The 14,439-nt window shown below is 34.5% G+C and overlaps 2 protein-coding genes across 2 annotated transcripts; both read left to right on the top strand.

Moving 5' to 3' along the window:
- Nucleotides 1–1,919: 1,919 nt before the first annotated feature.
- On the top strand, nt 1,920–5,861 carry LOC132645310 (dual specificity phosphatase Cdc25). Its single transcript, XM_060362224.1, has 3 exons — nt 1,920–2,085; nt 2,184–2,322; nt 5,485–5,861. Exons 1-3 carry the CDS (start codon nt 1,940–1,942, stop codon nt 5,659–5,661), a joined length of 462 nt encoding a protein of 153 aa, XP_060218207.1. The 5' UTR covers nt 1,920–1,939; the 3' UTR covers nt 5,662–5,861.
- An 810-nt stretch (nt 5,862–6,671) lies between these two features.
- On the top strand, nt 6,672–14,229 carry LOC132645309 (uncharacterized). Its single transcript, XM_060362223.1, has 10 exons — nt 6,672–7,311; nt 8,075–8,344; nt 8,782–8,908; nt 10,458–10,519; nt 10,666–10,893; nt 12,239–12,360; nt 13,251–13,389; nt 13,590–13,775; nt 13,886–14,006; nt 14,090–14,229. The coding sequence occupies exons 1-8, from the start codon at nt 6,919–6,921 to the stop codon at nt 13,749–13,751; spliced, it is 1,503 nt and encodes a 500-aa protein (XP_060218206.1). The 5' UTR covers nt 6,672–6,918; the 3' UTR covers nt 13,752–13,775; nt 13,886–14,006; nt 14,090–14,229.
- The last annotated feature ends 210 nt before the right edge of the window (nt 14,230–14,439 follow it).

Raw genomic sequence — 14,439 nt, 5'->3', positions numbered from 1 at the left:
CCTCACCCCTCAACTGCTACTACATCTTCTTATTCATTTTCATTTTCCCGTATGAGCTGTTGAGAGTTTTCATTTTTCAAGGATTTGGGCAAAGCTAATATTAGAAAAAAAATGATTGACTTACGTTAAAATAATTATTAAAAGATTTAAAAAAATCATATTATTAAAAAAAATATCCAGCAAATACATTTCAAAAAAACATATCCGAAAGATAAATATTATATGAGGTATAACTGCATATATAAATATTATTTGAAGCACACACAAAATTATACGGGGTATAAAAATTTATCATACAAGGTATAATTAAACTATACGTGGTATATGAAATGTATACAAGGTTTAATGAAATGTATAAAATACTCTATATAACAAAATTATATGAGGTACATAAAATTTATGATACAAGGTATAAAATTTATCATGCAAGGTATAATAAAATGTATATAAGATATAAAAAGCAGTTACAGAAGAAATCACATATTCATGATATATATTTTGTATAAGTTTATTTCTAATATAAATTTAATTTCAAAATATTACTTACATGATATTTATATAGTCAAAAGAACTACAACCATGTGTAATCTCAATATTTTGTATATTTTTTTTAACTACAATCGTGTATATGCTTAAAATATTACTTATCATACATTTATACAATATAATTAAGATCAAATTTTGCTTTTAACTAGAAACGTGTATCTATGTATATATATATATATATATATATATATATATATATATATATATATATATATATATATATATATATATGTATATTAGTGGTTAGTATATTTTTTATGTGCATTTAATAAGGATGAAGACGAGATGTAACCGTTTTGGAATTTGTTAGCAAAAAAACAGGAACGTAAGGTTCCTTATACATAGAAGTTGTTTTACTATAGAACTCTTAATTAAACTGCTACGAAATGTTTACTGCATTTACCTGTTAACAATATGTAAATATTTTTTTATTCTGTCTACTTACGTTTTTTCATTAATGTGATTTTATACTAGACTATTTTGAGTTTTTTTCTATATAAAGAACTCCAAGTATTCTTATTAATGAAATCGCAATGGGACGGTACTTGTTGGTCTCCTTATCGATGATCAAACGGATAGGAAACATTTTTTAAGTGCAAAGAAGAAGAATAATTACCGTTCTTCAATTCCAAACTAGTTCGGGTCGATGACAAAACTATTTTGGAGGTGAGTTATGTAGGTATTAAATCATTCGTAAGTAATATCATGTTTGATAGCTAGTTAGGAGATAAGTTGTTCATGTAATATAAATTAATACAGTGTTTATTTGCAATTTGGAAACCCATATAGTTAATATCCGCATAAGTTATAAGAAATCTAGGTATCATTTTATGTAGAATAAAAGTTGTAATAACTAATACATAAATAAATAGTAATACATCAATAACTAATCCTGCATAAAATAATATTAATTTCATTCGTTTTTACTTGTCCATATTTGACTTGACACACCCTTAAAAAACAATTAATAAAATGATAAATTTAACAATTAAAAAAATGATAAATTTACTATATCACCCTTAATTATTAGAAATCATCTAAATAATTTAAATCAATCAAACATACTTTAAAAGTTGTGTTGCCACTAACAATTTCTTGAAGTTTTCAACCCAAAAATTAATAATAACGATAACTTATCTCTGAATTTTTCAAACTCAACAAGTAAAAATGGACATTTACTTTTAATACACTAAACAAATAAAAATGAATGGAGGGAGTACATATATTTTCTCATAACTAAATTCCTGCATTAAAAATATATTTGTACTTTATTAAATTATTTTACTATAATAAAGTAACATAATTTGATGTTAATTTCCAATGTCGGTGCGTATTATGATAATGTTATATTAAAGGGAAAAAGTATCTTCAATTTTCCTAAGTACATTAGTCCATGTTTTCTTGTTTCTGGAAAAGCTTAACAAAGCAGAGAGAAGAGGAACCCATACCCATGGCTATGGCAAGGAGCATTACATACATCACTGGCTCTCAGCTTCTCTCTCTCAAACGCCGCCCTAACATCGCCATCGTTGACGTCAGGTTATACTCAAAAACTCACATATTCTTCCAGATCTCTTTATGTATGTTTCTGTATAACCCCATATTGGTTTTCTTGTTTTTGGGCTCAAATTTTGCAGGGATGATGAGAGGAGTTATGATGGACATATAGCCGGGTCACTTCACTTTGCTAGTGACACTTTTGTTGATAAAATGCCTAGTCTTATTCAAGCTGCTAATGGCAAAGATACCCTTGTGTTTCATTGTGCTCTTAGCCAGGTTTTTTCTTGTTTCTTTACCCACTTTTTGGTGTTTTTCGATATGCTTTCTGTTTCTTTTGTTGGGTTTTTCTGTTTTTGGTTAAAGATTCTATCTTTGGTTGGATTTTGGTTCTATCTTTGATCATTTTATAGTTTTCTGCACATTTCTCTTTTTGGGGTTTTGTTTATTATCTGATGTTGGTTGATTTCTTTATGAAGCTGCTAATGGCATTGTGAACTTATATCCTGTACTGGTCTTATTTCCTTATCCATATTTGGTTATCTGTCAACATCTTTTTTGGAATTTCATTTGCTAGATTCAGTTTTTGATTAAAGAGTTGTATCTGATTGGATTATCAGTTGTGTCTTTCATCGTTCTACATGTTTCTGCACATTTCCTTGTTGGTTTTCAGTTGATTGGTATATTTATGGGTTATTGGTTTGGATTTGAATTAGCCAATACTAGGGAAGGAGGGTGTTGTAGGAATTCAACTGCTTACTAGTCAGATAAATAACTTTTAGAGTTATTGCAGTTGGTGGAACTAGAGATATTGAGATCAGTAAAGATGCAGAATGAAGCAGGCAAAGATTAATTAGAGAGTTCCATCTTATTTTCCCCCTTTCCTTTACTTGTTACGATGAGTGCTAAAACATATGAATTTCAGATTCTGTGGAGGAATTTAAGATGTTTTGAGAATAGAAAAGAGCTCATTAGCATTCTCAAGTTTCAGTGTTTAACTGTGTTCTTTTACTTTCATTTTGGTGCACATAGGAGTTTAGTGAAGACACCCCTAGCATCGTACAATTTATTAGCTCCCTTCTGAATTAAGGGAATATCCTCTCATTTTTATGACTGAAATCTATCTAAGCCAACCCTCAGGACCAACTGGAGCCTTCAAAACTCGGGGGCGCATCCCTCTGCCCTTCTCCACTTAATTAAGGAATATATTCTTTTTCATTTTGTTGTACATATTCAACAAATCTTAATACTGTTTCATCAATAAAATTATACCTTTACCGATCAAAAAGATAAAAAGGAGACTTCGTGGGGGAGTAGAAGTATAGAACTCCCCAAGAACACCTCTGGTCCTCCCTTCACAAGTTCCAGATTATGCTACAGGAAATGAAATGGTATTACAGATCTTGTTTATGTTTTTTTTTCCTGTCTTCCTTCCATACCAGCTGTAGAGAGCGGATTTAACCGTGTAATAACCCTATGAAGCTGATTAACTTTCAATTTACTAGTCTTGCACATCTGTCATGGAGTTTTGAAACTCTAACTATGGAATATGTTCTTCCTTGTTAATTTTTTCCTTCCTGATACCAAGCTTATGTTCCTTTTATACCCAATGATCTTTCCCTGAAATATTTGGTTACGGTCATAGATGAGTTTTTTTTTTTTTTTTTTGAGAGAGAGTATGATAATAGACCTGAGTTATAGTAATACATCAGAAATTTCTGAATTCTTTTAGTAAAATTCTTAAGACTGTTGTATAGTAAAGAGTAGATTAAAAATAATCATGCCGCAGATATCTCTTTCTCTTGCTGATAAGCACATTATGCCTTGGTAAAGACCTCTATAACCTGGTTTTGTTTCTTGAATTGCTCTGAAGTAACAACCCTCGAGTCCTCACAAATATCCCAAGCTTTCTTTTGGATAACTGGTGCACACACTTTGATTAGTCCAAGGTTTAGGCTTATGTAACGAATTTACCTAGTGTTGTCTTTGCTTGGATTCAAAATTTGGTCCCAAAGCTATTACTCCTTTTTTAAAAAAAAAAATCCTAAGCCCACCCTTTTTTGGTGATGAGATTAGTCCAATCTTTTACTGGTTGTTCAGATTGTTACTGTGCACTATTATAACCTTACACTTTGGGATAGATTTACAGTTTTTCCTGTCAGTGAGTTTTACAGTTCATCACTCTCATTTCCTTGTAAAAGTTTCAGAGATGCTTGTGTTGCGCAGCTTTTAGTTCATTTTGTGGCACCACTTCTAATAAGATATGAGAACTCTCTGTTTTGCACCATTTAACCTTTAACTTAAATGTGTTGGTGAGTTCTTCCAATTACATTATGCATACTTCAAGCTAAATTATATTGTTAGGTGAATTTGTAAGGCTACAATACTAAAACTTGTCTAGTGGTCTCTTTGGAATGTGTATCCATTTCGACAGAAAAAAAAAAAAAAAAAAAGAGACGCAAAAATGAAGCATTTCTTGACTCCTTGTGCAAGAATTACAGGTCATCATATGTATTTTAATTTGGCTTTATATGTCAAGCTCGTGGATGAAGCAACAACCAGAAGTTTAAGAATAAAGTATATAAAAAGATGAGGGTAGACTATAGAGATAGAGAGTCGAAATAGGCTAGGTTGTGATTTCTAGAAGCATGAAGTTATATTGCGGGGTAGCTAGCCTGGACTAAACCTGGGAAAGAGACAACTTATAGCTGATGGTCAATTTGTGCTACAAACCCAAAATCTATAAGTAGGGGATAAAGTTCCAAAGTAAGGTTTGCCTCGTTCAAAACTGTGAAATTAGCATTAAAAGTTTAAAGCCTAAAGGATCATGTTATGTCAATTCTTGCTTTTGGTCTTTGAAATTGCACATGTGAGCCTATTCTAAGAGTAGTGCGGAGATAGATAGAGTACTTGAACAGTACATTAAAGGTCATGTTGTACATTGCCAGTTTGAATAATACATAACTGCTTAGATGAGATTCTTTTTTCGAACCAATTGAACAAGCAAATGTGCATATATTTTCTAGAGCTTTGAAATCGTTGTGTTATAATTCACATTCTAGGCTTTATAGGAGAGTTCTGAGTATTTTATCTGATTTCTCATCTACATGCTAGTCTCTCTAGTGCAAGCTGTGACACTATCTTTCCGCTTCAACTTAAGCTTATAGTCACTCTACAACAATTTTTCTTTATGAAAACATTCTTTCATAATGGAAGAGGATAATATGGTTCTTGTGATATGTCAATGGAATTGGAAGCTTGCACTGAATATTACATCTTCAAGAAGAACTGCTCATTTAGTTGTTGAAATCTGTTGCTCCCTTCGCATATGTTTTCTTAGTGATTGCAAGACTTGGAGAACAGGAGAAGAACCCTCCTATCTGTATCTCTTGATTTTCACATATTGGTCAGCGTATTGAGTTACCAATGGCTATTTTTTAGGTTCGAGGACCAAAGTGTGCAAGGAGGCTTGCTGAATATCTAGCTGAATCGAAAAATGATGTGGGAATAAAAAATATTATGGTATTGGAACGCGGTTTTAATGGATGGGAGGCCTCTGGTAGACCAGTCTGTCGTTGCGCTGAGGTCTTCTGCAAGGGTCACACTGAACAGGCATAGCAATAAAAGGTAGATAAACCGTGTCAAAAAAAGAGGGATATGTTGCACCCTGATATAGTTGGACTAATTGTAATATTCTCCATTTATAAAAGGATTTATGAAGTTATGATCTGAGAGGCATAAGTGGCTGTTTGTCTGCTAATACATGTAATGTTTATCATTTTGCGAAGAAACCAAACAATGTTATTTTCTTCATGTCATCTTCAATTACTATCTTGATGTTTACAGCAGGAAAAAGGCAAATTCAAAACCTTGACAATTATCTATGTTTTGTCACTCAGCTACTAGAAAAACACATAACCAAAAGATGTTTACTTGGCCTTTGTTCTGCAATAATTTGTTTTTCCAAATAAGCTACCAAGAGGTGGTTGCATTTTGTTTAATGAAAAGAGAAAAAATGAAGACACGAAATTGAGGACTGGAACAAACTTTGCAAAATATACGTTGTAAGAGAAAGATGGCACACCTTCAAATTTCTACAAAATGATATTCCTTGTTAGAGAGTCATCAGCAATTTGACATCTTCAGCATAACTAACAAAAGAAGCACTGAAGTGAAAATAATTCAAGCAAAAAGGACCAAATTGTAACTTCTACAACTTAATTAGCCAACTATAATTGTATCTCAATGTTTGATGGGCTTTTCCACAGGAACTCACAAAACGGCTATGCACCACCTTGATAGCACATTTTTGTAACAAAGGAAGAAGGCCAAGGTTTATAGTCTATTCCCTTTTCTAATACATATCGATCACATAATATCAAGTTATTGTGCTTTTCAAGTTAATTTTAGTGCTATTCCCCTTTTGAGATGCTAATATTTGGATTTCAAGTTATTTACGTTATGTCATTAAACTTGATATGGATTAGATAACGAATTATATTAATTCTTTATACTTTTAGTTAGTGTTTTTTTTTTTACTTTCATACTTGTAACAATCAACGTGGGTAACATCTCATCTAGTTGCGGCTCCCCTGCCTTTCCTTGGCACCAAATATACAGCTAAACCGTTGCTAGCTTAGATCATAAGTCTACAAATGTCTATAAGAAGTTAAGAATCTCCTCTTTTATCTAACCAAAAATTGTTGCACGAGAGTCTGAGAGACAAACTTTTCAGGACTAAACAATCAAACGAAGAAACTTACAGGACTAAAGTACCATTAACACAGCAGCTTACCCACACATAAATAACATTAGCGTTATCCTACGTTGTCTTGTCGAATATCTGAGCCCTTCGTTTTTCCCTCCAATCTCTCAATGACTAGCACTTGCAACAACCCCGTCATCTCCTCTTCCTTCCTTCTCCAACCTCTCAAATCATCAAGATTTCCAAATGTATCCATTTTCTTGCCCAAAATTTCAAAGCCCATTTCCTCAAATCGATGCATTCAGATGAACTCAAGCAATAAAGAATCCATGGAGTCAAGGAATCCAACACAGAGAAGAAGCACAAGTCCAAGAAAATTCAAACCCAGACATGGAACTTCAAGGAGATCAATTCTGAAGAAAAGTTTAAGTCAAGAACAAGTTAATTTTACTAAACCTGTTAATGAGGATCCTGTTGTTGGGATTATTGGAGGTGGCATGTCTGGCCTTACCTGTGCTCTTTACTTGGAGAAAAGAGGCATTCGTTCTACCGTTTTCGACACGGTTGGTTATTCTTTTCCTTGTCTATTTGGTTTAGAATATGAAGTTCTGATAAAATAACTTAAATAGTGTATTTCCTCCATTTCACATTGAATGTGAACACCTTTACTTTTAGTTTGTTCGTGATAATGTTTACTTTCCCTGGAACTTGGAAGGATTTTCTCCATCTCAGTTTAGCGGTTTCATTTCGTTTTGATATATCCATGAAGGTAATAGTGGAAGTTTTTAGTTGTATTTAAATGAAATTGAATGCTTAACCAGCATAAAGTTGGATTCTTGAAGCAATATGAAAAAGAAAAGATTACTTCATAAGTACTTTTAAGTAGGAAAGTGCAAAAAATATGGGAAATGTTGTGAGGAAGTGGGTACACTGTGGACAACTCAGAATAAATAGGAGTACCAAGATTGAAAATTCGAAAATAAAACTGTGGCCCGGACACCACGGTTATAAAGAAAAGGGCGAAACTACAATTGGCAAGCATTTTGCATTCAATGGATTTCAATTAAGCAATTACTTACTATCTTGGCCACTTGTTTCTTCTCTAAATATGTATGCAAATTTTTACTTGCTAATCTGTTAAACATGGCATAATCCTCAACCAGAAGATTGTCGTTGTTGATATTGGGAAATTGTTTCCGATTGGTAAAGTCTAAATTTGGTGCCGTCCAGTTTACTATAATTGTTTGGCAGTTCTTGTTAGAGTGTAATGATTTTTCACAATAGAAGAATGCATCTGCTGTATCTTATCATGTTCAGTTGCTTTAGGGAATGCATGGGTTGGGAGGAAGAATGGGAACAAGAATGATTGATCATCAGCCTTTGATATTTGACCATGCAGCTCAATTCTTCATGGTGACCAACCCCAAGTTTGCTGAGCTAGTTGATGACTGGTTGAAGAGAGGTTTGGTTCGTGAATGGCAGGGTACAATTGGTGAGCTTGAAGTTGGTGGGAATTTTGTACCATTTCCTTCTTCCCCTCCCAAATATATAGGGGTCAATGGGATGCGTCCACTTGCGGATTCATTACTATCTCAGGTGTGTAAGCTTTTGTGTAATACTAAACATCGTTCTTCACATAATGCCTCCATTCAACTAAGCAACTGTTAGTTCCCGTCAGTTTTGTTTGTTGAGAATGCATGCTTAGTATGAATATGGGAAGGAGAATTACCATACTTTTTTACCAAGGAAGGAGAAGTATTATACTTAAAAATTGTACATTATAATGAGCAGTTTTATGGAACTATAAGCGCAATGTGATAGGAAATATTCGGTGTTTTTTGAGCTATAGTAGGTGTGACGTGACTCTCTTCCAGTATCCTTTTACAAACAACTAAAATCCTCAAGGAATTCTTTAACACTGCTTTTCGTATGTTTATGAAATTTCACTTTTTCAGTTCCGTTCTTTGTTTTGATTGCCTCACTTTTTGGGTGCTGTTTTCCCTCAATGTTATTAAAGTTTGACATGTTGGCAGACTTCTTTGGTCAGTGTTGTACGGCCTTGTTGGGTTAGTGGGCTTGAACCATTTAATGGGACGTGGCACTTGAGTGAGAAGGGGAAGCCTTGTGGGCAGTTTGATGCAATTGTCATTGCACATAATGGTAATTGGTTTCAATCTATCTTGGAGTTTTGTCTTTAGATAGTCTTTCCTTTGTAAAAATTAGCAAAATTTTGAGGTGCTAAAACAAATCTTCATTGAGTTATTTCTTTAATTTCTTCCACAATAAAATTATTTTATCATCTTTTCCGTATCACTCTGTCATGTTTGTTTTTGGTTACTCAACCTATATGTAGTAGAAAAACCTCATAACTTTTATCTCACTGTTCCCTTTTTCTTTTGATCAAGTAAATCTATCTCCATGTTTCATTGAAAAATGAATTATTTGGGTTCTATGGTCCACAAGGTTTTGGTTTAGGGGTAAGAGGGTAGCATGTGATGTGTTGGCTAGGCCTATGTCACAGGTTGAAACCCTGTTGCGCAAAAAAGTCTGGTATTTAAGTGAAGAAGGGTGGAGGGTGGACCCATCATGCACCGAGTTTTCAACCGTGCGCCACTAGCCTTGGGATTTTCTTGATGATAAAAATATTATTTGAGGTTTTAATCATTTGACATCAGAGGAATACATATGTCATCATGATGTCGCGTGCGTTCTTAGATCGTTTCCGTTATCACCAACAAACAGTAGAATTATGGATATCTTAAAAGGTCTGTGATGAGGTAAGTGCAACTACTGATTAATAAAACCACCTTTACCTTATTAAAAGAAAAAGTGCAACTGGTGGTGTCAAGATCTTGCAACATTCTGCACATACCATTTCGAGAGTAGATCAGCATCACAGAGATGATGAGGAAAAAAAATCATTTTGTTGTGGGTGGGTTTTTTTTTGGGGGGGGGGGGGGGGTGGAGAGTGGACGGTAGCGAGGATATTCTAGTTAACAGTAAGAAGAGAACTTTTGCCAGTTAGAGAATAAGTGCACATAAGGAAAACATATGTGAAGAATGCTTTATGCTTGTTTGAAGAAAAGAAGTTGGCTTTCATGGAATTCTTTAAAATGCGTATTTACCATGAGATAATTATCAGAATTTTGGAGAAGAAGGTTTTAATTGTTAAAAAGTTGAACCGACCCCATTACTTTTTAATTGGAATAGAAGAAGAACAAAGCTTTACTGAACTCCTCAATTCGACTTGATACCAATGTTATGTACGGAAAACAAATGTAGAACTCCATCAAAAGGTAAGTCAAATATTGACATAGAAAAAGACGACGATCATGGACCATTTAAGCTGTTTCAAAACTAACCGAGACCAAAATTTATCAATTAAATGATGATTAATCTAGAACCTAAAATCAGACCCAAAGGGAAATTAAGAAACCACATATCCATTTCTGAGTCCACTGGAAAAGAAAGCCACAGAAACAAATGTATAATATAGTATTTATGGAGGTGGAGGGGGCATGACCTCTGCCAATCCATCCTGCTATTTGTCTAGTCCTGCATCTTTTGATGATTTTTTTGTGTTTATGTGCAAGTTATATTTTGTCTTGCTTCTGTAGATAGAATTTTATGCATTTAGCCCCGAGAAAGCACAGTTACTTATTTGTGATTTCTCCTTGGGTATGCTTGTATTTTGTTTCCATGTCACCAGGAAAATGTGCAAATAGATTGCTTGCGTCATCAGGCTTACCTCTCATTGCAAGACAAATGAAGGTATTGGCAAATATTAGCTGAAATTCTCCTTATAAATTTTTTTTATATTAGATGGTATTCTCAAATTGATGCATATGTAAGTTTATTATCTTCTTTCCTGTTTTACTGTTTTAATTCATGATTTTGTCTTTGATAATCTTTCACAGAGACTTGAACTCAGTTCTATATGGGCTCTTCTTGCTGCATTTGAGGATCCTCTGCCTACTGCACTAAATGCAGATTCCCTTCCCTTTGAAGGGGCTTTTGTAAAAGGTGTCGAATCTGTCTCATGGATGGCAAACAACACTAAGAAACTCTTAGGTTCAGATAGTGGTCCACAATGTTGGACATTTTTCAGCACTGCAACCTATGCAAAGCAGAACAAAGTCCCCCAGGTATCTTCTACGATATTTTAAGCTCAAACTACTAGTATCTCTAAGAGCTTTGTTCTCTTCACCTTTCAATTCAGCCGTAAAATATTGGTGAATTGTGATGCTTTGTATAGTTGGCAAAATTAGATTTAATGACTTATTCATTGATTGATAGGGTCCAGCCGTCCAGGTAAGTAGAGTGAAGGTTTTTGATGTGCATAGAAAACTGGCTAATGAGAGTGATTTAACATCTCGGTCCACCATGCTTAGGTCTAACTGTCAACAAACAGTATTATTTTAGAGGACAAAGATTTAAGAATTAACCATGTTCGAAAATTATATCAGAAACCATTCTATTTAACGCACTTGGAAATTGACCAGGATAGGCTAGGTTTGTCTGCAAGTTGACTGTTACTGAACAGTAATTAATAATCCGTATTTCTGAATAAACAAACGCAATAACATGTCGATGTGGAACTATTAATCAAGGTCAGAAAAATACCATAACCTTGTCATAGCAAAACTTTAGCAATCATTCCCATGGTTATGGATGTTCCTTGGGTTTGGCCAAAGTCCGACGAATTTGAACTATAAATTTTAAGGCAAAGGATCAAAAATACCCCTCTACTTTCATTTAATAGCTAGTTTTGTCCTCCGTTATAAGTTGGGGCTATTTATGCCCCTGCCGTTATGAAAGTTAACAAAAATACCCCTAAGTTGACGGTTTCCCCAAATTAACCTCAATTGCTCGAATTTACCTTTCAAGTAGCTATTAAATGAAAGTAGAGGGGTATGTAGAAATCGATAATGAATCCAGTTCATCTTTTTCTTTTCCATCCCAAAATCACAAGTATAGTTCTTAATTATGCAAGGAACTGATAAAATCTGTTAGTGTTTCCTCATCATTTACATAATCCAATTTACACTAAAAAGAAAGCAAAAATGTTCAATTGATTTGATCTTCAAACTGGTGCTGTCTTTTTCGTCAAAGCACCTCAAATTCCTCTCTCCAAATTGTCGGCCAAATGTATGCTATTCAATGGTTAATTCAGTTGGAATAGCCTGCCTATCAGTCATGCTTTATTATATGGCCCTTGGCAGCTGTATTAGCTTAATATTTGAAGTGTTTCCAATCTTTAAGTTTGTTAAAGTGGAGGTTCTGAGCCACTTTAGGGGATGGTTAACTCTTTGTGATTTGTCGTAAATTGATACATCAGCAGCCACATAGAAATTACATGGACAGTGTGAGAGAACTTTCAGGTGAAGAATGTATGTCAATTATTTATGGTGTGTGTGTTGCGTATTTGTGCATGTACACAGATAATGCCGGCATTGGGCAACTCATGGATAATCACATTTTCTTTATCAGGAAAGCATTCCAACTGTTACGGCAGAGAAAGTGAAGGAAGCCATGCTTGAGGATGTTGAGAAGGCTCTAGGACTGTCAAAAAGTTCACTCCAAAGGCCATTTTATACCAAATTACAACTATGGTATGAATTTATGTTGAACAATCTAGTCAGAATGTATGCTTATTGTCGCAAATGCTTAATGCATAATGAGAAACTGAAATATGAGGCCTATCACATATACTATTTGTTACTATGGCACAGAGATGCTGCTACACTAGCTATACAAATTAATCCTTATTCAGGACATTTTGCACTTCTCAGCTTCTAATATATGGATCAATGGAATTGAATTTTCTGCACGACATGCACCGACCTTCAATTACATTACCTTCTCTGAAATGGCAGAAGGACTACCTCCTCTCCGACATGTTTTGTATAACTTTTGGGCGGTGGAGACTCCTCTTAATTGTTATTAATCATAAATTATGATTTAACGAGGTGATTGATCCTTCAAATTCACATCTTTTCCATTTTCAATCTTAGGCATTCTAAGCAACAATCGAACAAAGTGTAAGTTGGGAGTGGAGTGTGATTAGTAGGCAGCTTTTCTGCTGAAGCTGCTTATTTTTATAGCAATGGATGTGTTTTTAATTACTATATTATAGTTCCTGAAGAATGTCGGATATCCTGGAGTTGAAGCTGTTCTCACAAAGAAAAACAGGTTCTGGGCAATACTGAGGGCATTTTATCCAAGAACATGAGCAGAATAAACAGTTGAATTTGGAGTTTCGGTTACAATTGTTACCCAAGATCATGACTTGATGCTATGCTGAGAAAAAAATCTATGTATTTTAAGATATGTGTGTGTTGCTTTGTTGTAAAAATTGAAAGAGCCAGTCCTGTTAATGCCACTATCCCTTTTTACCTTTTAGTATTTTTCTGCTTAGCTTTTTACCAAATCTATTGCGAAGAAATTCTTTACTGCTATCCATCTGTAATCATATGAGAGCGGTTAATTTACAACTTTGCAGGGGTGCAGCTCTTCCAACCAATACTCCTGGAATTCCATGCATCTTTGATCCTCGTGGAAGAGCTGGTATATGCGGTGATTGGCTACTTGGCTCAAGTTTAGAAGCTGCATCTATAAGTGGCATAGCTCTTGCTGATCAAGTAATCCCTCTGAATTTCGGTGTTCTGTCTCATTCTGCATATTGGCTCACTGCTAGTTACAATACTATATAGACCAGAGTAATATTTGTTCATGTTTGTGTCTTTTACGGAGTACTTATTCCATTGATGACTATTGAATTCACTATGATGTTTAGAGCTGAAATGTTATTCCCAAGCTCATATAGGGCTCTTCCCTGCAGATTGCAGATTACTTCGAACAAGGTGGACCTTGCTCAGATGAGTTTGCTGTTGGTTTGCACGACGAATATAAGCCACTTGAAGGACATGATATAGGGCAGTTCCCAGGACTGGAATCTGCTGATCAAACCATAAATGCCCCAGCTTTGACGCTCACTACATGAATTGATCCCGTGACAAAGTTTTCTGTAAGTTCTCAAGCATTTGTAATCAGTAATTCATGTTAGTTTTCTGTTCTCAATGAAAATGTGTTCTGCTCTCTACACACATTTGATGCTTTTTCTTATTTCGTGTGAAGGAAAATTATTTGGTTAAAGCAAGTGAACAAATTCAGACACACTATCAGAACAAGCAATCTGAAATGCTGGTTATAGACATACTTAGGCTAAAATCATGTTCGCCAGCAGATCATGAAAGAGGTACCGAATCTTCTGCATACTGGTAACCTTCAGAATGCTAACTTTAGAATTTCAAGTTGGTGTTAACCTTATTCTGCTTTCAGGTTCCAACTCAATTCCAGATAGTCAAGCTCGCGTTGGACCTTCATCTTTCGGTTGAAGAGGAAAGCACTCAGAAGTCAAGCCGTGATATCATTTGAATCTCAGTTGGTGATCAAGTTTATTAAACCTTGAACTATTAATTCCACAATTCAGTAAGAAAATTCTGCAACTTGAATAGGCAGTGTGGTATAGATGTACAAGAACTATGAGTACATACAGATGGTTTAGTAGGAACCCAAAAAGATGATGATTAGTAAGTAGGTGGTTTTAAAGGAAAATAATCTTCATAATTCTGTGTTTTGGTCATAAAAGGACTGCCATTGTTATGAAGTTTGTGAATGTAGTGTGTTAG

This window comes from Lycium barbarum, chromosome 6 (assembly GCF_019175385.1).
Source record: "Lycium barbarum isolate Lr01 chromosome 6, ASM1917538v2, whole genome shotgun sequence".
NCBI lineage: Eukaryota > Viridiplantae > Streptophyta > Magnoliopsida > Solanales > Solanaceae > Lycium > Lycium barbarum.
This window is presented reverse-complemented; position numbering and strand designations above follow the sequence as displayed.